Raw genomic sequence first — 26,256 nt, 5'->3', positions numbered from 1 at the left:
GAATGTCTTCTTTCGTTTCAAGAGGAAAGTGAAAAGTCCAGAGTTTTCCGCATGATGTGTGCTTCACTTTGATGACGTTTCAAGACGGATAGATGAGTACTCGTTCGTTCTCAAATTCGCTGACCGTTTTCACTCTGCTCCTCTATTCAAATACAACCCCAACTAGCTCTGTACCGACATTACTGAGCAAGCCTGTCCTAGGGTGAACCAAGAGACGCTGGCGCCTATAATGGATACACCCGTATCTACACCTTAGCAGTGAGTATGTAACAGCACTCTCGCTACCTGAAAACATGCCAAACGATGGTGCTGGTTCATATGACAGAGTTGGCTATCGTCAACTTCCGACTGGACACAACAGGGTATACCCACATAGCCGTAAAACATTAGGTGTTGATTCGCGCGTATTACCTCCAAGACAGAAACACCAATGCCCTCCAGAAATCATCCTCTGCTTCCAATTTGGAATATAACGAATCCATTCTATCCTTCGACAAGGGACAACACTGTTTACAGTCCCTTTCATCACTTGATCTGTGGCATACGAGCAACTCGCAGCAGTCAACCAAACTCTCTGGCCAACTCCAGACATCTCAAAACTATACGTCAAGGACAAACCGAAATACTGGATTCGCTCAGGACTCGCATGAACCAGCTTCATCCCAAGCTCATCAACACTCCCAACGATCAAACGGATCACCTCCAAACTATACATTCTCCAACACAACCATACGCTCTTCTAAATGGTTTTTTTCTGCTACAAAACCAAGAATGCATTGGAGAAATGGGATAATGACCACCCACACCATAACGCATCTCTTCAACACTACCTGGTATAACCTGTTATGATTGGACCGGTGCAGCTGGTTACTCTTTAGCACATGTAAGGCGGTACATATAGGTGTAAACATACCTGGTTACTCTTTAGCACATGTAAGGCGGTAAAGAGAACCAGAGACAAAGACTTGTCTATATATATGATAACTAAGTACAGCTTTAGGGATGTAAAACATGTGTAGAGCGGGGTATGTATAATAGTGTTTCCTCAACACATTGTCCTCGACACTCAGCACATTGTTCTTGACATAACCAACATGTAACGCTTTTGATATTTCATAGACGCTCTACCATCACGACTCGTTAATCGTTACCGCCAACCACTCATGACACCGCTGGCCACAATGTCGGAGTGTATTGGTACGATTAAAACTCCAAACGAGCTGGGCTCTTTACAGAGTTGCGAAAAGTACAAAAGAGAGTCTAAAATGACGAATACATGCCGTTGTTTCTGGCCTGCCGGTTACCAACTTCCATACAATATCGGAGATACTCCTCTCCTTTATCACCCAGGACTTCTTTCAGGCTCCATCGATAAGAACCAACATCTATATAGCCAAGTACCGACAAGACATGTCCACCCACAACCATCTTTTATCTGCGTCTTCTGTTCTCATCCACATCCCAGTGGCGTTCTGTCTGACAGCTTTGAAGGCTGACATTCTTCTCTATATACTCTTCAATAAAGTGTATTTTTCAACCCACAATTTCCAATGTCTCTATATACAGACGGCTTTGGGAATATTCAATATTATCCATACCCCAGTAATGATGATCAAAATCCAGACTGGGCTAAATTTCATTTGGAGCCACCACCCATCAACACTAATCAAGACAACTGGGTAGACCCAAGCTCGGTGAGTACATTGACCATAGAGCTAGACATGGATAGCTCAAACCCTTCTTAAAGTTTTTTTCTTCAGGATATGCAAACGCTTTGTCCCAGCCTTCTGTCAACCCGCCGCAGTACGACGAGCAGCCCCGACGACCCTTTTTACCAACACCCTGGACGGCTCAGGCGACCACCTACGGTAACTAGACGGATGGCAAGTCCAGTCAGAGTGCTGATGAGTGTGCAGCTCCAGATGGAAGCAACCCCAGTTCGGGAGTAAGAGAACCACCATCTTACAAAGAAAAAGGGAAAGCTCGAGGTAAGTTGATTCGGTAGTGTTGCGTCTTGCGCCAAGCAGCCTCCTGACAAGTGTCTAGCTTTGCAAGAATGGGACAGCAATCCAGATGATACGGTAAACGATTTCCGGTCAATAAGAGGCCAGAGTGGAGCAGGAGGAACTCAATCCAACATGCCACCCGCAATACTTTCTGCTGGTTTTTCAACTCTAGACGCAGGTAGTCATGTTGGCACTCGTCCAGACCCAAGTTCAACTCCACTGGTGACTGAAAGGGCTTGGACAGACAAGGATTGGAAAGACCTCGGGGCTCTATATACTGAAAAACCCTTCGACATCAATAAGTACTTGGAAGGAGGCAATCTTCCTGAACAGAAAAGATAAAGAGAGCGAGAGAATACGCCATCCAAGCCAACCCCGTCCAGGCGCTTCCCATGTACCCATGGTCGACCCATCGCAACGAGTGTAGAGGAGAATGTCGGGACGATGCACAAGAAAAAGGCAGAGGAGAGCAGACTATTGTGTATGGCTTGGACATGGGTTATGGCTTGACTTTGGAATGATGACGTGGAATATAGGCAATACGTAATAATGCAACTGCGATGGCATTATTGTGACCTTTTCGTCCAGAGCGCGGGTTTTGATTATTTCTATTATTCATGACAGGTTATTGGGTTGAACTGGAACGTTGCGGAAGGACGTAAACGCAGAGGAGATATATAAGACAGACCTTGTGGAGAGATCCCAGAGAACGAATCTTGGTATCTGTCGTACTCTTATTCTACATATCCAAACACAACTCAACCCGTCCCAAAGACTCCTCGACCAAGCTCAAGACTGACCCCTTTCCTGACAACTCCTGTTCTCAGACGAATAGGCTGTCACGCACAGGACGACTTCCTACTCCATCTTATCCTATGCCTACTGGATAAGAACAAGTTCTCCGGTTCGTCGATGCTGTCGTGACATGGTGCATGATGTGGCACCTTCCCAGCACCGACTCTAGCCAGGAGCGGAGTTGTACCATTCCTATCAGGCGTTGTCGGAGTCCAACTGAGCTGCTGCCATTTGAAACGACGCATTCTCAGTCCCAAAGGAGATTACATCCTGTCCAGATGATTGCGGTGTCTAGTAACATACTGTCATGAATATTACCAATAATTAATAATGCAACGTAGATTGCATTATTGTGACCTTTTGGTACAGAGCGTGCATATTGATTATGAGTAATATTCATGATACCAATCCAGCATATACTTGTCACAGAACGTGATCCCGAATCAAACTCCATATGATGGATATAACACTGTTTCAGGCCATCATGCGCCTATGGGTCCAGTTCAGCCTCTACCGGGGTCTGATGGCATGGTTTTGGGGCCAGGGGGTTGGGAGCATCTCCACACTTCATGTGATTCAACATTGACCGGATCATATATATACGGCACAGGTCATCCTCCTGGATCGTTTGAATAAAGAGAGCGAGAGAATACGCCGTTTCCGTCAAGGCGTTTCCCGTCGTGCGCATGGTCAACTCAAAGCAACGAGTGTGGAGGGAAATGTCAAGATGATGAGCAGGAAAAGTGCAGAGGAAGACTGTCAGGAATAGGGTTAATTTTGAGCTTGGTCAGTGAGTCCTTGGGACGAGTGACTCATCTATGAACATTTATCTCAGATAGATGAAGATAGCTATCAAGTTTCGTTCCTTGGGGAGCTATGAACAGAAAGACCTTTTTTATATCTCTGACCCTTCTGCGTCCTTCGGCCAGGTCCTAGGTCAACCAACTATATCATGTCTAACCCATACACAGTATGCTGTGTTATTCTATCCGAACCTTGTACGTGATCCTGACAAAGACAAGATATAGTGTATGGCTTGGACATGGTATAGCTGGACGACTGGCGCAGAAGAAGAGAATATATACGGAAGGGATTGTGGTTGATAGATCCCCGGCAATGAATATTGATTGATAGCTGTCGCAGTCTATTCCAGTTAAACACGTCGTTGCGAAGCTGCCTCGAGATTTAAGGCCTTTCAACTCGGAGTCTTACTCGATTTTGACACTCTTGTTCGTATCCAACTGCTGTCCCGAGATTATGGCGTTGGAGGTGTAAATACAATCTGAGATGGAATGAATCTTGTAGAGTTGTGTCGTGTCATAGCATAACTTTTGAGTTGCGATCTGTATCTGAGTTTTTGGCGGCTATGGATAGTGATGCTGATAAATTGTATCTTGGTCGTCCTATCGATGGCTAATCATGTCGACTATGGACGTCTTTTGGTAAGTGTTTTCCACATGAGCAAATTTTTTGAAAGCGGATAGTTTGACATGATTGGAGCAATTTCCGGCTTGTGAGCATTCTGAAAGAATTTGATCAAGTATGGGTATGAGATGTTGTGATCTTATCATCTTGATGTCTGTAATATTTGCGACAATCGATATCGATTCTGTAACCATCTTGCGGTTTTAGCTTGAGGCGTCTGGCGAATAGTAATGGTTGTCGCAAGTTGCAAAGAATGGAGCGTTGTGTTACTATACTTTCAGTATTGGCTCCTATCGGATATGGTGAGAAAGCCAGCCATGCTTGATCTTTCAGATTAAAGTGCTAACCACGAGTACATCAGAATACAATGGTCGCAGTGGAACATGTGATGGTAGACGGCATAAAGATGGTCTACCAAACCTACGCTCAACTTGGAATCAAGAAATATCCCGTCGATTAGTGTCAATAAGAGCTCAACATTTTTAAATCTGGTTTTCTTTCAGAGACAAAAGGTTAGCCCATTAAATTGTTGACAGAGATGCTGACGGATTCAATTCGTCAGTGGGCGGAAACACGCAATACATTGAACTCCCATCGATACTAGTATGTATGCATGTGTAAGTGAATCAGCCACACATTTGTTCTTCCAGTTCAAACCCTTGAAAGCCAAGCCATCCAAAGAACTTGGGTCATCGCTATAAAGAACAAAAACTGGATCCGTCTTGAACGCTGAGCATGGCTGAGTGTAGCGACAGATGATGATGAGGAAGAATCGGGAAGGAGGACGTATTTCAGAGAGCGAAGCTAGACAAGATGTTAGCTATTTCAAGTGATAAAGTAGCCCACTCACTAAGAAGAAAGCATTGGCACCGAATGTATAGACAAAGATGGCTAAAGTGGCCATTCTTCCCAGCCCCAAAAGGCTGATGACGATAGTGGCGATGATGCCTACAAACTTGTAGCCTCCGTAACCTACTAGTTCTACGCCGGAGGCGCCGCTTCCGCGCACATCAAGCAAGTAACAGCCAAGCTTGATGGCGCAGAATTCTGTTATCACGACAGCGAGGGCTTTCGAAAGCGACACACCAAGAACTTCTGGGTGAAAGCGGGATTGAAGACCAGAAGCAAGGGCGCAGAGTAATGTATAAGTGACGATAGCCATAGCTACAGTCAATGTCAGATGTGTTGTCTGTATACCAGAGACTGTCACCAACTTGGTATATAGAGATCTGGCGCATTGATATCCTCTCTAGGTGCCTGCCAGCCTTCTACAGAGCCATTGTCGGAACGTCTTGTTTGTCGAGCCCAGGGTCGATGTCTCCATGGGAAAAGAATCAATCGTAGTTTGTGAAGAACATATGAATTGGTCACCGAGAAAGAGACTTTGATAAGTTGGAGTGGAAGGTATCTTGTAAACTAGACACACATAAGACAACAGCGACAACGTTGGCAATCAACTTGCATTCTTTTCCATGTATTCTTGGCCAGCAGCAACTGCGTTTTTACTAAACTGCATACCCATTTGGGCAGTGGCATCATTCATACCAGGCCAACTGCCATACCCCGGCGCAGCATAGCCCTGTACGCCTGGAGCCGTAGTTTGACTAAACGTCTGCCTGGGATGCATTTGAGGCTGGCCTTGGACCGGAGGGACATAAGTGTTGAAACCTGGAGCATTCGTTGAGGGATCTGCTACGGGAGGCGAGGAGTAACGAATATAGTCTCCGTCTTGAGAAATGCGCTGAGCTTGAGAGTAAGGAGACGAGTTGGTGCTTTGGCCTGGTGTATGGGGCGGTTCTGGCGGCGGATAAGCGATGTGAGTTGGCTTTGGGTGCTGAAGCGGTGGCGGAGACCTCGTAGACATATAGGGTAGCTGAGCCATTCTTGTTTTGAAGTGAGAGAAAATAAACGATGCTGTAAAAATATAAAGTCCAGTTTCACAAGATGTCATGCCACGTGGATTTGATCCCGTTTAGTACAAATAAAAGTTCAAAAGTCTTTGACGCATATAAAAACACAAGTAATCATTGACCAAACTACTACAACAGCTCATGGATATAGATATAAATCCAGGGATCAATCCTGATCCAGTGGGTGATGAGCATACCCTTGCTGCAGCTCAGACGGAAGTGCTCGAAAACGGAGATGGCTCAGCCTCAAAGCCTTTTACGACGAGGATTCGCAAGAATATGGAACCGCAAGAACCACTGAGCGAGATAATGTATCGTCGATTGACCAGAATAAAAGAAGGTGACACCGTTCTCCTTCGGTTGCCTAGCGATTTAGTGAAATCAGTTGTTGTACAAAAGGACAGGTCAGTCTTAATGTAAAAGTGATCAGATGCTAAAGTAAAGGTTTAGCTTGGTACAACTAGGCAAATACGGCTCTTTTCCTGCTTCTCAGCTCTTTGACCTCTATTATGACATCACCTATGAGATTGTGGCCGACTCTAATGACTCGGGAGCGAGTACACCTCAGCCACAGGCGAGTGAATTCGTGAATGAAGAGGATACTGTGGCCTTGGATGGAGATAGAGGCCAAAAAGGAGGTAAAAAGAAAAGGGGCAGGAGGAAGGATAATGTTTTTGCTCCCAAGGATAGTTCAGGATGGAAGAATATCTTGCGGCCATTGAAGAGACAGGCAGTGGTCGATGCCGTCATTGGTAAGGCATATGATTTGCCAAAGAGCAAAACTCACCACTTTTCAAGATGACATTGTCGAAACAAACGAATTTATCGAGGACCTCGCCGAGAAAGAAAAGTCAACTCTAACGGCCAAAGAGATTGCAGAACTTCAAGCTCAAGGTTGCACACCTGAGGAGATCATTCAAGCCCAAATGGCCAGACACGAAAAATTTGATTTGAAGACCGATTTTAGTAAAGAAAAATGGAGGAAACGAAAGGAGAAAAAGTGAGTTGTGATCAGATGCATGTCTTGTGTTAACCTGGGCCCAGGTTCTATCAAACTGTACACCCTATGGCTCCTTCAATCCTCAACATTCTTTACTACTGTAATCTTCGTTCTCCGCAATCCATTCTACATTTACGAGATGATACTCTTTCTCAATTACTCACTATGGCCAACATCCGCCCAGGAGGCCGCTATCTCGTCGTTGATGATACTGGCGGTCTTGTAACTGCTGCCGTTCTTGAAAGAATGGGCTGTGAGGGAAGGATATTATTATTTAATGAAAGCGATAGTCCTCCAGCATGGGGCGTTTTGCAGACGATGAATTTTACTCATAGAGAGCTGGAGCCTATCAAGTGGCTAAGCTGGTTGGAAGCTGAGGAGAGTTATCAAAAACGTGAGTCCATGACTTAGTTACGAAATTATATGACTCAAAAGATAAAAGCTGCCCCACCTCTTCAAGATGAACAGCCCACGAATCCCCTCAAAGCTGCTGCTAAGCAACGCAGATTTGCCTCTCAGGTGGCCGAGCTTACCAATACGCGTAATGAGTTGCATCTTGGTGGTTGGGATGGGTGAACATCTCTTGTGTTATTTGCAATATGCTGCTAATAATTTCGTAGATTAGTCCTTGCTACAAGCCTCAACCCCATATCTGTGGTCTCGCGTCTTACCCCTTATTTAATTGGATCTTCACCTATCGTTGTGTATTCACCGTATCTGCAAGTTTTGGCTGAGCTCCTCAACTGGTCTAAGAAGAATCCTCACTACCTTAATGATACATTGAGTGAAAGCTGGGAGAGGACTTATCAGGTACTACCAGGGAGAACGCATCCTATGATGACCACTAGCGCCACCGGTGGCTATCTTTGGAGCGCTATACGAGTGCACGTAAACTCTTTTTGATACTGAGCGAATATTGACAGTAATATAGACATCCATCAAAATTTCAAGCAGAGTCTCATCAGAGATTCAAAAGAAGAAGAACCGGAAAGCAACAAGACAAGGAAAAGATCGCACAGGATGCTGGGGACGAAGATCTCATTGAAAAAGACTTGAGCGATGCTCAAGGCACATCGGATAATCCAGAGAATAAGGGGTATTTAAACAATTGCCAATCTCACGCATAATGACAGACATTGATATGTCGAGAAATACACTACATCCATCTGCCAAATGATTTACAACCGCATGCAGCTATATTCTCAGTGGTTTATTGCGCCTTGTCCTTGGATCCGAGGATTTCCATATAAAAGTCACAGACCTTGCCAAAGGCCTCGATAGCCATTTCTGATGCTTCGGGGAATGGTGTACCCGATGAAAGCTCTTTCCCAAGAGTCTCACAATAGGGATCTCTAGCCCATGAATTGATGTTGAACTGTTCATCGAGTCAACGCTAGGAATGAGAGCCTCATGAAAGAACCAACTTTGGAAACCCCAGATTTGACGAGATCTCTAAAAAGTGATTCTGGGAGCTCATCTGTGCCATGAGCGCAAAGGTATGGTATTCTCCCCTTGAATCTTTGTTGAAGATCTTGCAGACTGTAAGATGAGGATGTGAGTTTTGAACAATAGTTTAACAGAAACAGATTCTCACATGCTGAGATCGTATTTGGGTCCACCGATGAATTTATAGCTGCCGTGAAGGTTCTGATTTCCCCATTAGTAAATCAACCAAGACACTTGTAATCTAGTCATACACCATAAGATGGCGCAAGAATATGGGCACCAGTACTGAGTTCAAGATAATCAGCACAGTTCGGGAAGATTTAGGAATGCAATTCAACTCACGCCTTCATAAATTCCTCTGCCTTGGCCGGATCCGTCAACATGGCTCCTGTGATTTGTCTCAACCCAGCTTCGCCTCCTTCAAGTCGACCCAGCTCAACCTCTGTAGCAACACCCTAGATTATGACAATTCGATTCAGTTTCTTCCCATACCATAACGACCAAAAATATCAACACTCACCGCCGCAACACATCGCCTGATATATGGCACTGCGATAGCAATATTCTCCTCGTCCGTATCGGCATGACTGGCATCCACCATGATACTATCGAATTTGATGCCCTTTTCAGCTAAACCTATCGAAAGCTCGAGATGTTCAGCGTCAGTGGCATGATCGAGGTGTACAGCAATAGGGACGGAAGCGTTGTGTGCGCTTGATAGTCTGTTAGCTTTGGCTCAACACTGGAGCTTGCCTACATTGTCAAACAGTACTGAAGAAAGGGCCCGCCTCCAGCAGCCAGCGTAATAGGGAAAAGCTGTAAGATTGCAGGTGAATTGTTGCGTTCTGCTGCTCGAACAAGAGCCACGGCCATGTTGGCATCATAACTGTAGTCTTGGTGAGTTGTAGAACTTACCACCATAAAGTAGATTCTTCTCACCATGTTTGGGCTACTATACCATAGCCGCCAGCTTCAGCTTTGGCCAAGATGTCGAGAGTGAGGTTATTTTTCAATGTCATCGCCCTTCCAATTCAAGCTTGTCGAATTCAGCGACTCGTAAAGATAAGTGGAACGTCAAAAAATAAATCCAGATACAACATCTAAAGGATCAACTTTGTAGTTAACCGGCTATAGCCGCTTATCAAAAAGCTTTCCCGAATCTCTGATTCATCGGCAAAAGGTGCCAGGAACAATCAAAGAATGGTCCATTTCGGCAGTCGGTCCGAATCCGCCATCTATTGTGAGATGGTATTTATCTTTCCGGTTTGTAAAGTCCCAATGGAAGGATAATTTTCCATACTTTTGGAAACCGGAATTATCTAAAAGTTAGAAAGGCCCGTACTGGAACGATTTAGAGTGAAGACTACGGCACTCTAGTGTTACATTCCGGGTCTCTATGTTTTTCCCGTAGTCCCGATGTGCTTCCGATAGGTGCCCCGAGGGGTACACCACGGGGAAATAGAGTATCTCTCAGGCATGAAATCAGTTGCCGATACTTTTCCATCTCGTCTGTGGAGAACGGACTTTTGCTATCTATCGGGTGAAGGTAGTTCGGGAATTGCTATCTCTCCAGGCCAGCAAGGACACCTGTGACGTATAAATGTGAGGAAGAACTACAGTCTTCCATCCCGACTCAAGGTTGACTTTCCAGCATTTGTTACTACCATGTCAGCTCCAGAGACAGGTCATGATCACATTAAGAGTGAGGAAGAATGGCATGAACACGATGATGGTCTAGAAAAGAAAGGTGTAGAAGAGCTTGTCGCCCAGTATGTTCCAGGGTCAGAGGCTGAAAAAAGATTGGTACGAAAAATCGACAAGAGAATACTTCCTTGTATCTGGCTACTGTACACTCTCAGTTACCTGGATAGGGCCAACATCGGGTATGCTTGGTTATACGTTCAGGTGGCGAGGCGACTAATCTTTACAGTAATGCCAAAACGGGTGGGTTGGAGGAAGACTTCAATTTGACCTCCCAGCAATACTCTATCGTTTTACTTGTTAGTTTATCAGCCAACTTGCTAGTCTCTTGACTTATGATGCTATAGGTATTCTTCATCTCCTATGTGGTTATGGAAATTCCATGTAATCTCATGATAGGCCGTGTTAGGCCATCACTCTACCTCAGTGGTCTCTGTGTCGTATGGGGCGGTGTTGCTGCTGCTATGGCAGGTGCTACAAACTACAAAGAACTCGCTGGCATTCGGTTTGCCCTGGGCATACTTGAGGCTGGTTTTGCACCAGGTGTTGCGTTTTACCTTTCTTCGTAAGTGTATGTAGGTGATACGTTCATCAAGCTGACGCTCAGCAGATGGTACAAGCGTTATGAGCTGGCCAAGCGTTACTCCATTTATTATACCGCTACGGCAGTGTCTGGTGCTTTCTCTGGTTTGCTTGCTGGTGTCATCGTATGTTTTCAATGCTAAATGGTTACTCGTCTGGCTAACTTGTGGCATTAGACTGAGCATCTAGATGGCGCTAGAGGTTTGAGAGGTTGGCAGTGGCTCTTTGTAAGTTATCGAGAGGTTGATACTATCGAAATGGCTAACAGTACTCTAAAGATCATTGAAGGTTGTGGTTCATCTTTTGTTGGCCTCTTCACCTGGTACTTTATGCCAGATTGGCCATCCACCAGTAAGATGTTGACCCCCGACGAGAGGCTTTTGGCCGCCCAGCGACTTGCACATGATGGTATTGGTAATACTGCCAGTTCCGAGGGACAGATTGGCCACCTTGACGCCATCAAAATGACCTTTGGAGATTGGAGAACTTGGATCTTTGTGGTACTGTACATGCTTGCCACTGGTTGTCAGACTCTTCAGTACTTTGTTCCCACCTTGATTGGAGCCTGTAAGTCGACCAGGATTCATTACTGACATAAGACTGACAGTCTCATAGTGGGATGGACCGGATACCTTGGTCAATTCCGAACGATCCCTTTGTATGCCTGTGCTTTGTGAGTGTTACCAATAGATATATCCACGTTGATACTTACAATATGATTAGCCTCTTCATTTTGGTGTTTTGCTGGTGTGCAGACCATTTCAAGGCCAAGCCATTCATGATCAGTCTCGCCGCCGCCATTGGTACGGTCTGTTTCATCGTAACCACCTGCGTCACCCACCACATCGTCCAATACGTCTTTCTCATCTTTGCTTTTGGATGTGTCTATGCCCTTTGCCCATTGGTATGCAGTATCAACGCTTCAATACGTCCCACTGACGCTGTTCTTCAGATTCTCACCTGGGTCCCCAACGTTCTGACATTCCCTTCGGAAAAGCGAGCAGTCGCTATCGCTTTGGTCAATGCTCTGGGTAATTCTGCCTCCATCTATGGAGTATTCCTCTGGCCAAAAACGGACGCTCCTAGATATATCCCTGGATTCTCGGTCACCACTGTATGGATTGCCCTCATTGGTGTCCTCGCGCAAGTCATGTTCTTCCTAATCAAGAAATATCCCATCAAAACCCCAGACCTAGAAGAGGTTGTCCAGAGAGAGGCTGAAAAGCAGAAGGGACAACCTGCCGCACAGATTGTGTAATAATCAGTGTTATCGAAGCTGTTTTGTAGCGAAAAAGAGTGTAGTGTTGGCTGGACAGCCTGGTTTTGGTAACCTTGTTTAGTTGGAAGATATTGCTTTTCTATTTCATTATCATTTTATAACATGTAAAATGTATTTTAACCTCGAATTGATTGAACAAAAGTAAGCGGAGAAAGCCGCCAGCACAAAGTTCTCTGTTGAAGATATGAGAGTGCCGCCACTATCGGCGTTATATGGAATTAGCATGTCGCTATGGAGTTCTATGTAGAAATGACATCAGTATTGTTATCAATTCCTAGAGACTCACGTGACTTCTCATATTTCTGAAGCAATTTCCGGTCCACTGGCAAGACTTTGGTTTTTTGAGCAGATAAATCAATTGTAATCGCATTCATATACAGCATTACGGATAATAGTGATATATAATGCCTACATCTCGTCGGAAATCCCAGTCCTCGGCCCATTCACATCCTTCGCTATCCCCAGCTCTCTCTCGGAGCACCTCCCGTCCTCGTTTAGTACCCCCTCCAAACCCACCAGAACCTCCATTGACACTCCTTCATCCTACAGTCTCATATCCGCCTTTGACCCGAGATGAGGACGAATCCTATTCTCTTTCTGAAGATAGCCATATTAAGAGGTGGTGGAATGTGGGTGTCGGAAAAGGTATGGCTCGAGATATCAAGAATAGGTTGCCTTGGTATTGGAGCGATTGGACAGATGCATGGAATTATAGAGTGATTCCTGCAGTATGGGTGAGTTGAGGTTATGCAGGGCTAATTCGAGGCTGCCAATGCAACAATGAACTTTTAGTTTGTCTTCTTTGCTAATGTCTTACCCGGAATTGCATTTTCTCTCGACCTCATTGTAAGAGTATCTGTTTTGAGCATCACTTTTAATGTAACGGCTCTTCTCAGGAAACTACGGGACAGTACGGCGTACAAGAAGTATTACTATCTTCAGTCTGTTTAGAAATGCTCATCTCCACTGGCCATGACTAACGCTCATTTGCTTCGCCACATAGTTTATGGCAACCTTTGTCGCTTCCTTTTTGGGAGGCCAACCACTCCTCATATCCGGAGTAACGGGGCCCATTACGGTGTTCAACAAGACGATATTCCATATATTTGAAAAGAACAAGACGGATGGACCAGTGTATCTTCACTTTGTTGGTTGGGTGTATCTCTGGGCGGCCATCTTCCATTGGATTGCAGCAGCTTGCAATGGTCAGTCGTAGCGGATAACTTTTGGAGTCGGCTCATCAAAAAATATCGTAGTTGTTCAAGGCCTCAAATACGTTACAAGCTTCTCTTGCGAAACGTTTGGCTTCTATGTCGCTGCGGTCTATGTACAGTATGGAATACAAGTTATCACCCGTCAATTTGGTCAAACTTCAATGCCTAGTGCCTTTCTAGGCATACTGTATGTCATAGTAACCACCGCTGATAGTATGACTGATATTTCCAGCCTGGCAATCTTGACTCTTGTTCTTCCTCATTACTTCAATGCTTTAGCTAAATCAGGCTATATCCATAAACATTTTAGGCGATTTTGTGCTGACTATGGAATGCCCATCACCATTATTGCTATGACAGGATTTGCTTACTGGGGACGTTTTGACCAGTAAGTTGTATCCATACTTGCATCCTGCAATGCTAATTTCTATCCAAGATTCGTTCTGGAAGATGGAATGACTCTTCCCACAACACCTTCATCATTCAAGCCGGCAGGAGGCCGTCTGTGGCTTGTTCGCTTCTGGCAGCTGGAAGGCAAATGGGTTGGCATCGCATTCCCTTTTGGACTTGTCCTTTTCATCTTGTTTTATTTTGACGCCAATGTTTCTGTAAGCAATGAGGGCCTTGACCTTTTATGATGACTAGGTTTTGATTATACAATTCTACAGTCTCTAATCGCACAGGGGTCAGAATTTCCGCTTCGAAAACCGGCAGCATTCCATTGGGATTTTTTCCTTCTTGGTATTACCACATTCATTGCAGGGCTTCTAGGCCTCCCTGCCCCTAATGGTAGGTGCTAGGATTGAACCGAAGGATGATGACTCAATACATATAGGCCTTATCCCACAAGCACCTTTGCATACTGCATCATTAGTAATCATGGGCTATGAGGATAGCTCAAAATCGTCCTCTGATACTGCCATCCCAGTGCAAGACGAAAGAGGGCAGGTAACAGAGCTATTCGAGATGGAAAATGGGCAAAAAAAATCAAACGGTTACAAAAACGCAAGTAGCCCAAGACCGCCTCGAAAGAGTAGCACAAACAGGCAAGATGTCGAAGCAGACAAGCGGCGAGAAGTGCCTGTGGCAGTAGTTGAGCAAAGAGTATCCAACCTGGTCCAAGGATGTCTTTGTGAGTCACGATACTAACCCTCAAGTGCGCAAGCTAAATTAGAATAGGCCTCGTCCTCATGACAAAACCATTTGAGCACGTTTTAGGACTGATACCAAAAGGCGTTCTAGCTGGACTTTTTGCAAGTGTCTTTGCCATCCCGTCGAACCCACTGACTTACGGATGAATTTGTATATTTAGTGGTACATGGGGACCGATGCTCTCTTGTCTTCTGGCGTCACTGCCAAGTTGCTATATTTAATGCGAGACCGACGGGCAACATCGCCTTCAGATCCATTGAATCGTTTGCGCAAGAGTAAGATACTGTTATTCACTGCCATCGAATTGATTGGTTTCGGGGCAACGTTTGCTATTACCCAGGTAAGTCAGAATTTTACTGAGATCAGTCAATGCCGAAGCTCATGTTCCCTGGCAGACCATTGCTGCGATTGGCTTTCCAGTTATAATCATGCTTCTTGTACCTCTTCGAGTGCTTGTTGTCCCACATCTTGGGTTTACAATAGAGGAACTGGAGATTTTAGATGGTGCAGTTGCCAGCCCGTTTGTAAGTTGCCTCTATCATATGTGCCAAAGTCCACTCACTGATCACGCCCTTTTGCTTTCTATTCAACTCTAGACCATGGAGTCTGTTGGAGGGCCTCTATAGAAAATATCTTCATATATATCACCATGCATATTGTTATTATTAGGATGGCTGCCACTCTTGCGGTAATACGACGAGAAGCGGGTTACTGCCCTGGAGATTTATTGACTTCTTTTCGTCGCGACTTTTTAAATTGGATTCTTTCATTTTTTTTTCTTATTTTTCACTTTTAATCAAGTTTCTTTTTTTTGTAGCTCTTCTCAAAAGAAAGCTGTCAAACAAGCGAGCTTCTCGCATAGCTCCTTGCGACCATCCAAAATAGCTTGTAAGATAATGCCTTGCCATTTATATAAAATTTGGTCTCACTCTGCCTGTAGCCTGGCTTTCTTTCCCAGCCACGGGGGAGTCTCGACGTCGACGGACGTCCCCCAAGGGCTCTACAATTGATATGCCGCCAGCATCTGCCAGTTCGACAATCATAACGCCTCAGATTCAGCGACTGGTCATACGCGCTACACTTGCGTTTTTCGGCATTCTCATCCTTCGTGCCCTTTTCTTTTCGTCATCCACCTCTTCCGAAGAAATTCAGTCTCATGGGGTCTTTGAAAGGGTACTTTTGAATGATAAAAATTTCGACGTGACAAAATATCCATTTCTACAGGCAAGACAAGGAAGGGATGATCGCTTGTCAATGTTTGACGAGGAGGTTCAGGACGGCTTGTTGGACTTTTGGACAAGGTTTCAGAAACCCTTCATCACCGGCAAGGAGACAGCACACCTTGACACGCAAGTGATGCGGACCGTCATTGATGACTTGCTTCAATTTCACGGTTGGGTCGCGTCAGCTTGCCCAACGCTTGTGCGACCGTTTGGCCAGAATAGCCGGGAAGATCACTATGAAGATTTGGCTGCCAAAGATCACTTGTATTACATTGCGATTGTCATTCACTCTGCTGATCACTTCCTTATGGACCAACTTGCTGTCATTGTACAACTTGCTCGACGACTTGGCACCCGCAATATCTTTGTCTCCATGCTGGATCAAGCATCTACCGACTCTACTCCAACATTAGCCGATCTCTGCGAAGCAGTCATGACGATCCTGGGTGTCGCGTTTCGTATAAGACGTGTGCCGCCCATGACTGTCGATCCTTCTGCCGTGTATTATCCTCTTGAGGAAGCCGAAGCTAGGAATCTAGCACTAGAGCCACTCCATGAGCTGTGGCAGAGGAGGCGCATTAAGTTCCATAAAGTCATCTGGCTGAAAGGCTTTACTTGCCCCAATGATGTACTGGAAAGTCTGAGAGTCAGTGAATTGAACAACGCCGCCATGGTCTGTGGCATGGATTGGGCAGAGCACAATGGGTTCTTTATCTTTTCTGATCGGCAAGTTTTTCTTTTTTGATGGCAAATATATCTAACTTTATTGTAGATGGAGAACAAGAGATATTGAGGGCAATCTCTTTCGTTCAGCAAAATCAAATTCTAAACCGGAAGCTGGACCTCCTCGAGACAAGGCTGGTAACGACCGATTCTCCCATCACCTTCCCTTTCAGACGTTCTGTTGTGAGTCTGGTACTCATGTGGTCGACCCAGAGCAATCTTACTACCGCAACATTTATTACCGTGCTTCCTCTTCAGCCTATAATCTGTCATCTACTCAGGAGAGTCCCAAATGGGATCCAGAGATGCCTTGTATGGACTCCACACAAATGTGGTTTTGCAGGGATCTGTGGGCCTACGCTGCAAAAGATGGTATGAAGGAAGTTGGTAAACGAAAGGGACATCAAAAGCTGTCAGGACACAAGCAAAACATCATCCCCAGAGCTGTTGTTGCTGAGAAACGAGCGCCAGAGCCTGAACCGGAACCTGTTCCAGCGGAGGATGAAGACATAGGTTCCGATGTCGACGCCATGAATGAGGACTCTGCGAACCCTGCGCCTAAGCCTCTAAAACCTCAAGAGCTTCCCGCATCAGCATTCTTAGTCCCCAACTCTGTCTTTAACCCTGCACGCATCCTTGTCAATCCACGGTGCATCACTACTTATGGTGGCGTCTCTCACACACAGCTCGCATTGGATCTATTTGGAGGGTCTCACAAGGATGAATCTTCACATCAAGGTGGTAATTATATGTTGGAAGATTGGGCAGGACCACCCGACAGTTTTGTCTGTCAAGAAATGAGGACCACTGGTGGGAGAACGGCTCCCAAAAGCCAGAGGAGGGTAGGGTTTTTACTCCAAAATGAAGTGAGTTGACAAGTGATGTTGCGCTTGTAAACCGTTGACTAATTTGAAACTACAGGTGGGGATCTAGTAGGGTAAATTTCCGTGGATTTGGTTTTGAGTATAGGTATACATTTCTTATGATCACGACATGCATGGGTAATAGACCAATAATCCGACGGCAAACCTGTACTTGGTCATCCTGTGAGATTACAAGTCATCAAGTTTCAGGCCAAGCAATTTAAACGGTGCGACTCCATTCCTATTGAGGAGTTACTCAAAAGGTATTTATGAGGATAGCGACTTCTACAGTATTTGACCTTCCTCTTTGCAATACAACGCTAGCACTTGTTTCCAAATCTCACTGTATGTCACTGTCATACGATACATATTTGACTACAACTGTACTTTTAATCAGCTGCTTAAGCAAGTTACTGTTCCTAGCCTCATTTATCAAGAACTTCTCGGGCATGCTCCTTGGCTCCTTCAGAGACACTTTGGTTCTTCAAAGTATTACCAACCAAAAGGCATCATCAATCTACTCTCTTTTTCTCGTGGTTGTGATGAAGCTTACGCTTTGTAGCCGCCCTCAACACGATGCCTGTGGACCTCCTCGTAATGGGAATCCTTATGCTCAGCCTCACTCTCATAGTCCTTGATGACATTGGCGGCGTGGGTCTTGGCCTCAATGGAAACCTTGTTCAATACGTCACTACCACGCACATTGTTGCTGGGCTAGTAATGCCAACTTACGTTAGGGTTGTGGAGGGTTCTACGAAGAGACAATAGTTAGCCCAGACGATGCGCCTAATGCAAGAAGAAATAAGGAGTTACGCCTTGTAGCCACCAATAACATGGTGCTCGTGTTGTTCGTTATTAGACATGTTGTTCGTTATTAGACATGTTGTTCGTTATTAGACATGTTGTTCGTTATTAGACATGTTGTTCGTTATTAGACATGTCGTTCGTTTATCAGTAGTATTGTTTTATAAATCTCAATAAAAGTTGACGATAAACGCCGACGAGATATCAAGAGAGCTGTTTTATAGCTTTATTGGCTCCACAGCATCATCTCATGCTACGGTGTTATTGCATGCCTGATGGATGATGCACTGAAAAGTCAAAAGGAAAAATGCCACATCTTGTGGTGACTGACTGGGTTGCATCACATTTCGTCAGAGCACATCGTTTTTATGACAGCAGCATCAGCATCACTGTCCACCTTCTGTCCCACCAAGTATGCATCATTCACACTTGCACTTTGAGATTCTGAACGAGTCTCACAACCAAATCTCTTCAGGTGCATTACTAAACTCGACAGTAATCACTTTTTATTGTCTGAACACCAAGGATTTAGGCAACACCATCACCTGATAGACCTTGTGTTGCCTACCTGTGAATGTCAAAGAAAACCATGAGCCACAATGCATGATGTTTGAAGCACGAATAACCGTAAAAAGCTCTACTAATATAGATTAAACCCATGCGAAGCCCTTCAAACCAGATGAGCTTTAATACAAGACATTGAATGACAAACAAGCAATCCAAGAATTGGGCAGTCGATGCTTTTAAGAAATGAGCCACTAGGCAGACACCCGTCTTACCGCTTGACTTCGGGCTCTTTGAATGATATACTAGGCCCATCCTTTGCCGACCCTGTGCTCTGCACACTAGCCGACCGGTACATTGCCAGAGAAGGGTTTTTCTTAAAACCGGGGTTGGCAGTCCCATAGTTTGGTAAACTGGGTGCAGTATCAGATGAAGCAGAGGTGTTTTGTGCGAACCGAATGGCTGAAGGACGGCTTCCAGAGGTAGTGCGAGTAAGTGGGATACCGAAGTTGTGAGAGGGCGTAGACGAAGAAGCTCCCATCTCATCAGGGGTCAAAGATTCGGGCTCGGCAACAATTGATTTTGGTTGAGATTGGGATGAGGAAGGTGGTGCGAGTAAGAATGGATTCACAGGCGCAAGTCCCCGTTCAGCTTGCGATGGGGAATTGGAATGTTGACGTCGTCCAAAGATACGCGAGCGGATAGATCGCCTGGGTCCAGCACTGTTTTGTCGAGAAACATGAATGACAGGAAGCTTGCTTTTCTTTTTTTGCGTGGCGTTAGTTTCTTCTTCGACGTCCTCATAATCATCCTCGTTTTCTTCATCCGCCCTCCCCGATCCCTCACGGGACACTCGCGAATTTCTTCTCTCTTCGTTCAGATGATTTGAGGTCTCCTGTTTTGCGCTCTCTTGTTTTGTAACATAATCGCGTCTTTCATCTTTAGAAGACTGAGTAGGAGTAAGCTCTGGGGTCTTGCTCCCCATAAGCCCCAAACCAAGTCTGTCAATGGCATCTTTGCCACCATTTTGGACACGAGATGTGGCGTGCTCTAAACTCTTGGGCAAATGATGGAGAAGTTCGTCAAGTTCTCGAGCCTTGAGACGATGTGGGTGAGTGAAAGCTTCTATTTCGGATTTTTTGTCATCAGCAAAGCAGTTTCGGATAACTTCTACTTCAACCTTTCTAAACATCAATCCCTTGCTCACGAGATCATGATGCTATACTCACCTCATCGGTATCATTCATCTTTCTTTCTATAACAAGATGATTTCCTTCCCGATATTGTGCTAAAGGCGGGGGTCTCCTCTCATCTTCTTCCTCGTCTTCTATCGTCTGTCCCTTTCCATTCTCCATTCCCTCTTGTGAATTGTGCCGATCACCTGTACTGTCCTCCTGGAGGTAATTGGTAGGCTCTTCGCCTACCACTGCAACCTCCGTCTGGCTGGATTGGCTCGGCTGACTCTCCCTACTTCTCTTCTGTTCTACCATCTCAAACTCTTCTCCATCCCCAAACCTAGTCTTCGACGAACTGCTGTTGCCGCTATCCTCTTCGACTACCTTTTCGACAACGTGACCATCCTCTTCCGCAAGAGTATCCTTCCGCCTTATGCCAAGATCAGCCTCCTCATCATCATCGCGATTAACAATAATTTCTTGGCCAGGAACAATACGGCGAGCATGCGTGGTCCAAGCGGGTTCATCACCGCGAGTATCCATAGAGAGATTTCGCGAACGAGTGTACGTGATGGAATGCACTCGACGACCAAGAGAGAAGAACGGGATGGACATGCCGTCTATATTCATCAGTCTTGTTTCAGTCTTCATACAACACATACGAGTGACGATGGACGATAGTACAAGAAAAGCGGTAATGGAAGTAATGACCTCCCGAAGTCGGTCCACAACTTCAGTGTTTTTTTCGGCGTCACCCTCTGGTAAAGAAACTCGAGCAAGGGTAGAAATAAATATGGCACCGACACCCATAGGTCCTATAGGACATGAGCACTGAAATGACTGCGATTCTGGTAAACATACCAAACCATCCAGTGAATAGTGCTTCTCGGAATGTTTTGATATCTGGGATAAACTTGTATGTCGCGATCATGATAGGTAAACGACGGAGAAGAAGGACACAAAGGGAAAGAACGACAAGACGCCATACTCGAAGCTATAACGAAATCAACAATTATCAACTCGTTGCTTGCACGCATACATTAGGTAAGTTGAAATGATCAAACGGAATGATGGCGCCAATATAGATAAAAGCTGCGCAATTGAAAAGTAAGTCAATGACATTTGAAAAAACAGCATCTTCAGTGGCTTTATTGAAAAAACCACTGTAATCAGAGTCAGTGACCATCAGAGAAAGCCATATGTTAACCTACTCCCACGCAAACGCACAACCACATGCAAAGGCACACAATAGATCATCGCTGCCGAGTAAGCTGGTTACACCTTTAAAATAAATCAACAAGTATTCAAACCCTCCCAAAAGCACATACCTATAGACAGTACAGCCAGACTGACGTATTGTGCGACATAAGACTGTCTATCAATCAATCGCTTGCGCTCAGCAAATTTCATGAATTTACGAGCAGTGAAACCGAGAAGGGAACCAATGATAATACCGAGGACGATTTCATAGCACCAAGTCATGTAAAACCATTCCCCAACTGCATGACCCGGGCTCTTGTCCAGCAACAAATAGAGCGAGATATAGAGGAACGGGAATGCGGCACCATCGTTACTGCCCGACTCTGCTGACAACAGATGCCGAATGTGCGCTGGAACATGCTTGTTGGCAAACTTTCCGCCTACTACGGCCTGGGCCAAGATGGGATCTGTTGGGGTAACGCAAGCAGCAATGACCAAACTGGCCAAGAAGTTGAGTCCAGGAATGAGTCCCCATATCAAAAGAGCCGAAATCATCCATCCCCATATCATTGCTGGGCCAAGAAGAAAGACGAGTGATCGCCAATGGTGCTTCATGTACGCCTTGGGGTCACGTGAGCCTAATTTCCAAACTGTAGATTGTGAGTCTTACCTTTGGTAACTCGACGCCGACTGCGAACACAGAGATGGCAATGACCACTCGTGTAACTTCCAAAGTGATTTCGTCGATGACTTCCTCTTTACCATTGGCCCATCCTAACGGGTCAAACAGGCCGAGACCGTGTTTGCCCAAGATAATTCCTACAACAGTTGCCAGAGGTGCTTCGCCTATATAGAGCTTCTCCTTGAGAAACAGTGAGAGCATGCCAAAGAGGACAACAAATCCGCCCAAGAAAGAGTAGGCCAGGTGGACGGTGTTGACCTCGAACGGGTGGAAGGCTGTCATTATCGTGAATGTCGAAACGCGCCGAGCGTCAGGATGGCATCTGGAAGACGGTTGAGATATCTACAATGAAAAAGAAAGGAATCAAGAATTTCAACAAGAATATCGCAAAATGTGGCAAAGAACATAAAAGATGAGGAAAGGGTTCTGTATGATTCTTGGCATTTATTACGTATGCAGATTGCAAAGCCACATCTTCAAAGGCCGCTATCCCCGAGGATACATCGAAAATCCATTCAACGCATCTCTTTCTATTTTTGTTCAAAAAGACAGTCGCCATGTCACGCTCACACTCGCTTTTTGTTTCGCTCAGGTCATCTTTCCCAGTAGCGGGACCTTCCAGTTATAGAGGCTTCTCGTCCTCATCGTCCAGCTTGGTATCCACACGCAAACTTGTTGCAAAACGAAGAAAGGCAGCCAACATTGCCCTCCAGGAGTCCCGTATAGAGAAGCCAGAATCCATAGATCCTGTTCTTGGCAAAGCCAAATATCGTGGCCGAGAACCAAGAAGCCCATGGCAAGGCTGTCGTTTACAGCGTATTCTTTTGGATTACAACCAGATTGCGTATTCCTATCCTCCAGATTATGCCAGCGGTGAACGGCCGCAGTTCCTTTTACCTGGCGTGAGTCAGGCGGATACAGATCTCCTATTTGGCGCATTACCGCATGCCAGCCTTGAGCTTCAGTATGCTGCCACTTTTGCTGTCAAGGGTGAAGAGAGTGAACAAGTCAAGCAGAGTGAAATGTTGATGAGGATTTTGGATTTGAGGAATGCTGCCAAAGCAGCAATCAACAAGCACAATAAACAAAAAGTAATTGATGAATTTGGCGACGGGAAGGACACTGGTAGCTCTTCTGTTCAAGGTGAGATTGATTATCGCAGTCCTTCGTATGGGTTTTAATCTACCTTAGCCGCGTTATTAACGGCTCAGATACATAATCTACTCGCACATATTCAAGAAAATCCCCGAGATATTTCCAACAAGCGTTCTTTACGACTTTTGGTTCAACAACGCGCAAGACATCTCAAGTATTGGAAGAGGAAACAAGGTGAAGCAGCATATGACAAGCTGTTAGAGGATTTAGGACTGGAAAGAGAAGCAGTTGAGGGAGAATTGTTGATTGGTTTTTGATTGTGAGTCTGGCTTGCAATTTTCCCTCTCGAATTTCATGATGCTTTACCAAACCTGATTTAATGAGCCTGAGCCTTTTGGTCTGGACGACATCCTTTGCATTTCCTGAACTCTTCTATTCCATCATACATCTTAATGTTGTAACAACGGCTTGATGACTGACACAAGTTATGCCGTAGGTTTCTCAGGTTCAAGAACTATCAACACTTCATTTTCCTCCACACCTTTGCCTTTTTCGACTTTAACCTCGCCCACCACTCCGTCTCTCGCTGCTCTCACATTGATTTCCATCTTCATGCTTTCCAATACACATACCACTTGATTCTCCTTGACCTCGTCTCCTTTTTTCACTTTGACCTCTATGACAGTGGCGGGCATGGGCGAGACAAGGGTGGCAGTTCCGCCGGAAGCGGTAGCAGTAGCGCTTGCTATTTCTTCCATAAGTGAAGGATGATGAGTTATAACGTAGTGACGCAACGAAGAGTAGATATGCAGTTTTTCGGAACCATCTGCCAGGTGTACAGGAATAATAGTACTTTTCATGTGTGTTTGGTTCAATTGCGCTACGATCTCGGTTGATGAAGTGAGCTTGCCCGTAACGACTTGACGATAAAACACGCCCTGGTTGTTCTCGATGGCTACCTCATATCCGACATCAATAGCTGTGATACTGACAGTGACACCATCCAGCCTAAACGACATGGACGTTGTATCACTAAAACGCCTATGAGCCAGAGAAGCCCACGGCCCACGGTCCAATGCTTGATGGCTTGCTGTCACTCGCAGTGCAAGAAACAAACCTGCCTGAGCAAGGACTTCATTGGGGATAATACGAGTAGGAAACAATTCATCGTGGTGTGTCTTGGATGAATTCAGTGATGTTAACGTTTAGAGTATCAGAGATTTAATTCACTCACAGAGATGAAGCTCGTCTCAACAGGTCCTGAACCAAATACCTTATGAGCAGCTACACGCTGCAAAAACTCTATATTGGTGGATGGGCCTACTACTTGATACTCGCCCAGTGCTGCACGAAGAAGAGAAAGTGCTTCTGAGCGGTCTTTACCATGGACGATAAGCTTGGCGATCTACAATACGATATTGTCTCTGAGCATACTATATTCTCACAAAAGAGTCACTCACCATTGGATCGTAGTGGGAGCTAATTTCATCCCCTTCCTGAAACCCCGTCTCTAGACGATGCGGTGTGTTGATGGGTGCGCGGGTATGGAGAAGCTTTCCAGCATCAGGTAGGAAATTCCTGTATGTGTATTAATCAATGCCTTGGGTACATGGTAGCTCTGCCAAGGGCTACCTACGATTCAGGCCGTTCAGCATAGATGCGAGCCTCAAAGGCGTGTCCAATGCAAGGAATCTGATCTTGCTTGAGTGGAAGGGGGTTTCCGGCAGCTACCTGAACAGACTCAATCAGCTTGGTTATCATGACAAAAGCAAGCAAGTCGATACAGATAGTTGCCATTCGACCAAGTCTTGTCCTGTAATCATCTCTGTCACTGGATGTCTTGCAGAATAGTGTCGGTTAATTCATTTTTCTGTGTTTTGAACCACTCTCAAGACTTACTCTACCTGTAAACGAGTATTCCTTCATGGGCGTCAGCGAAACTGTCTAGGTGGTAGAAGCGAACGCAGCGCACATCTCCATGAAAAAGTATTCTCCAGTCTCAGCATCCATGATAAACTCTACCGTACCTGCGCCGACACTACATTATGGTGAGTGGTGTCTCTGATGATTTCAAGTCAAAACTTGCTATTTGATGGCTTTGGCTGCAGATACAGCCTTCTCAGCCAAGTCTTTCTTAAGCTCTGCAGATAAACCCGGAGCAGGAGCTTCTTCAATTATCTCTACGACATTTCCCGTTAGTCCACACTCGCCTATCAGCTTTTCTGACGGAACGAGTTACTCTGATGCCTCCTCTGTACCGAGCAATCCCTCTCCCACAACGCCACACAATCTCCCCACATGTCTCCAAAGACTTGCACCTCCACATGCCTCGGCCTCTCTAGCCAGCGTTCCAACAACACTTCATCATTCCCAAAACTCTTTTGAGCCTCTCGCTTCGCTGAAGCAAGCTCATCTTGGAAACACGCTGGATCACGAACAATCCGCATCCCTTTACCACCTCCGCCATGAGTGGGCTTGATAAGTAGGGGATAGCCAGTTGCCTCTGCACCTGCAAGCAAGGCCTCGAGAGACTGGTCTGCGCCGTGATATCCACTTGGTGTTTGGTTAGCACCGAGACAAGGAATTGCAAGCGCAGTGTCCAACTCACGGGACACATGGTACTTGAGCAGCTTTTGTCTCATCAGCTAGCCGCCCAGATCCTCAGATGCTTTACTGACCAGCCATAATCTCCTTACTCTCTCTCTTACTACCCATACTCTTGATGGCCTCTGCTGGCGGTCCAACAAATACCAGCCCAGCTTCTCTCACCTTGTCAGCAAAGATGAATGATTCAGATAGAAAGCCGTAGCCTGGATGAATGGCATCTGCATTGGTTAAATGTGCAATATCTAGAATCTTGTCCATGTTGAGCTATCCTTATAGATCAGCATCGGCCTCGCAGTGAAGGTATGAATGACCCACATAACTCTCGGAACTAGCTGCTGGGCCAATACAGTAAGCCTCGTCTGCCTTGTTTCGTCAATATATCTCTAATGCTAGCTTCCAGTCACAACATGCAAATTTACCATGGCTACGTGAAGGCAATCCTTGTCAACTTCACTGTACACCGCTACCGTTGACACGCCCAAGCGCCTTGCTGTACGTATAATTGCACAAGCAATTTCTCCACTATACAGCAAATCAGTCTCTACATACAACGTTGATAATTCTCAAGTCCTACCGATTCGCGATTAATATCTTTCTGAGTGGTTGCTCCATAGCCTTTGTGCCTACTCTGATACCTTCCTGGTCCTGACTAGTGTTTCCTCCATAGCCCATGGCAGCTGTAGCGTATGTGCATTTGTCTGGTATGTTGACTTGACTTCTTCTGGCGGCAGTGGCTGTTGCCACGCTGGCTCGATGAAGCAGCGAGGGATAGAATGGAAGCCTACGAGAAGTAACAAAGGCTCCGCGAGCAAGCATATTGCCCATGTATCTCATCTTGTAAAAATAGTTTGAAAAAGCAAATAGAGAATA

At 45.5% G+C, this 26,256-nt stretch overlaps 10 protein-coding genes across 10 annotated transcripts; 5 read left to right on the top strand and 5 right to left on the bottom strand.

The window, feature by feature from the left end:
- Positions 1-1,163: 1,163 nt before the first annotated feature.
- L203_105062 (uncharacterized protein) lies at positions 1,164-2,348 on the top strand (the record flags this gene model as incomplete). The annotated part of the gene is made up of 5 exons (XM_066214435.1): positions 1,164-1,197; positions 1,684-1,694; positions 1,748-1,868; positions 1,917-1,988; positions 2,047-2,348. The coding sequence occupies 5 exons, from the start codon at positions 1,164-1,166 to the stop codon at positions 2,346-2,348; spliced, it is 540 nt and encodes a 179-aa protein (XP_066070532.1).
- Positions 2,349-4,877: 2,529 nt separating this feature from the next.
- Positions 4,878-6,108, bottom strand: L203_105061 (uncharacterized protein; the record flags this gene model as incomplete). The annotated part of the gene is made up of 4 exons (XM_066214434.1): positions 4,878-5,030; positions 5,077-5,390; positions 5,441-5,642; positions 5,689-6,108. 4 exons carry the CDS (start codon positions 6,106-6,108, stop codon positions 4,878-4,880), a joined length of 1,089 nt encoding a protein of 362 aa, XP_066070531.1.
- Positions 6,109-6,277: 169 nt separating this feature from the next.
- On the top strand, positions 6,278-8,263 carry L203_105060 (tRNA (adenine(58)-N(1))-methyltransferase non-catalytic subunit TRM6; the record flags this gene model as incomplete). The annotated part of the gene is made up of 7 exons (XM_066214433.1): positions 6,278-6,540; positions 6,587-6,888; positions 6,935-7,136; positions 7,181-7,530; positions 7,579-7,708; positions 7,757-8,020; positions 8,068-8,263. The coding sequence occupies 7 exons, from the start codon at positions 6,278-6,280 to the stop codon at positions 8,261-8,263; spliced, it is 1,707 nt and encodes a 568-aa protein (XP_066070530.1).
- An 83-nt stretch (positions 8,264-8,346) lies between these two features.
- On the bottom strand, positions 8,347-9,601 carry L203_105059 (uncharacterized protein; the record flags this gene model as incomplete). The annotated part of the gene is made up of 8 exons (XM_066214432.1): positions 8,347-8,511; positions 8,561-8,675; positions 8,731-8,783; positions 8,834-8,867; positions 8,925-9,037; positions 9,103-9,295; positions 9,340-9,468; positions 9,522-9,601. The coding sequence occupies 8 exons, from the start codon at positions 9,599-9,601 to the stop codon at positions 8,347-8,349; spliced, it is 882 nt and encodes a 293-aa protein (XP_066070529.1).
- A 646-nt stretch (positions 9,602-10,247) lies between these two features.
- On the top strand, positions 10,248-12,123 carry L203_105058 (uncharacterized protein; the record flags this gene model as incomplete). The annotated part of the gene is made up of 9 exons (XM_066214431.1): positions 10,248-10,465; positions 10,513-10,582; positions 10,631-10,848; positions 10,894-10,990; positions 11,042-11,092; positions 11,144-11,432; positions 11,481-11,538; positions 11,589-11,769; positions 11,818-12,123. The coding sequence occupies 9 exons, from the start codon at positions 10,248-10,250 to the stop codon at positions 12,121-12,123; spliced, it is 1,488 nt and encodes a 495-aa protein (XP_066070528.1).
- Positions 12,124-12,548: 425 nt separating this feature from the next.
- On the top strand, positions 12,549-17,389 carry L203_105057 (uncharacterized protein; the record flags this gene model as incomplete). The annotated part of the gene is made up of 17 exons (XM_066214430.1): positions 12,549-12,878; positions 12,937-12,990; positions 13,041-13,085; positions 13,148-13,349; positions 13,401-13,545; positions 13,591-13,746; positions 13,795-13,966; positions 14,027-14,147; positions 14,194-14,490; positions 14,538-14,611; positions 14,671-14,850; positions 14,906-15,034; positions 15,107-15,114; positions 15,328-15,398; positions 15,451-16,459; positions 16,506-17,322; positions 17,378-17,389. The coding sequence occupies 17 exons, from the start codon at positions 12,549-12,551 to the stop codon at positions 17,387-17,389; spliced, it is 3,822 nt and encodes a 1,273-aa protein (XP_066070527.1).
- A 270-nt stretch (positions 17,390-17,659) lies between these two features.
- L203_105056 (uncharacterized protein) lies at positions 17,660-18,182 on the bottom strand (the record flags this gene model as incomplete). Its single annotated transcript, XM_066214429.1, has 4 exons — positions 17,660-17,801; positions 17,873-17,994; positions 18,052-18,070; positions 18,133-18,182. The coding sequence occupies 4 exons, from the start codon at positions 18,180-18,182 to the stop codon at positions 17,660-17,662; spliced, it is 333 nt and encodes a 110-aa protein (XP_066070526.1).
- A 716-nt stretch (positions 18,183-18,898) lies between these two features.
- L203_105055 (uncharacterized protein) lies at positions 18,899-21,966 on the bottom strand (the record flags this gene model as incomplete). Its single annotated transcript, XM_066214428.1, has 8 exons — positions 18,899-19,807; positions 19,857-20,422; positions 20,465-20,617; positions 20,664-20,796; positions 20,842-20,965; positions 21,014-21,083; positions 21,131-21,623; positions 21,673-21,966. 8 exons carry the CDS (start codon positions 21,964-21,966, stop codon positions 18,899-18,901), a joined length of 2,742 nt encoding a protein of 913 aa, XP_066070525.1.
- Positions 21,967-22,241: 275 nt separating this feature from the next.
- L203_105054 (uncharacterized protein) lies at positions 22,242-23,096 on the top strand (the record flags this gene model as incomplete). The annotated part of the gene is made up of 2 exons (XM_066214427.1): positions 22,242-22,827; positions 22,876-23,096. The coding sequence occupies 2 exons, from the start codon at positions 22,242-22,244 to the stop codon at positions 23,094-23,096; spliced, it is 807 nt and encodes a 268-aa protein (XP_066070524.1).
- A 168-nt stretch (positions 23,097-23,264) lies between these two features.
- L203_105053 (uncharacterized protein) lies at positions 23,265-26,220 on the bottom strand (the record flags this gene model as incomplete). The annotated part of the gene is made up of 14 exons (XM_066214426.1): positions 23,265-23,957; positions 24,014-24,184; positions 24,240-24,357; positions 24,416-24,510; positions 24,564-24,618; positions 24,679-24,699; positions 24,752-24,817; positions 24,866-24,959; positions 25,019-25,332; positions 25,388-25,409; positions 25,458-25,650; positions 25,702-25,749; positions 25,806-25,908; positions 25,961-26,220. 14 exons carry the CDS (start codon positions 26,218-26,220, stop codon positions 23,265-23,267), a joined length of 2,253 nt encoding a protein of 750 aa, XP_066070523.1.
- Between the last annotated feature and the right edge of the window lie 36 nt (positions 26,221-26,256).

The sequence above is a fragment of the Cryptococcus depauperatus genome, chromosome 6 (assembly GCF_001720195.1).
Source record: "Cryptococcus depauperatus CBS 7841 chromosome 6, complete sequence".
Lineage (NCBI taxonomy): Eukaryota > Fungi > Basidiomycota > Tremellomycetes > Tremellales > Cryptococcaceae > Cryptococcus > Cryptococcus depauperatus.
The sequence above is the reverse complement of the archived record's forward strand: the minus strand, read 5'-3'. Positions and strand labels throughout refer to the sequence as shown.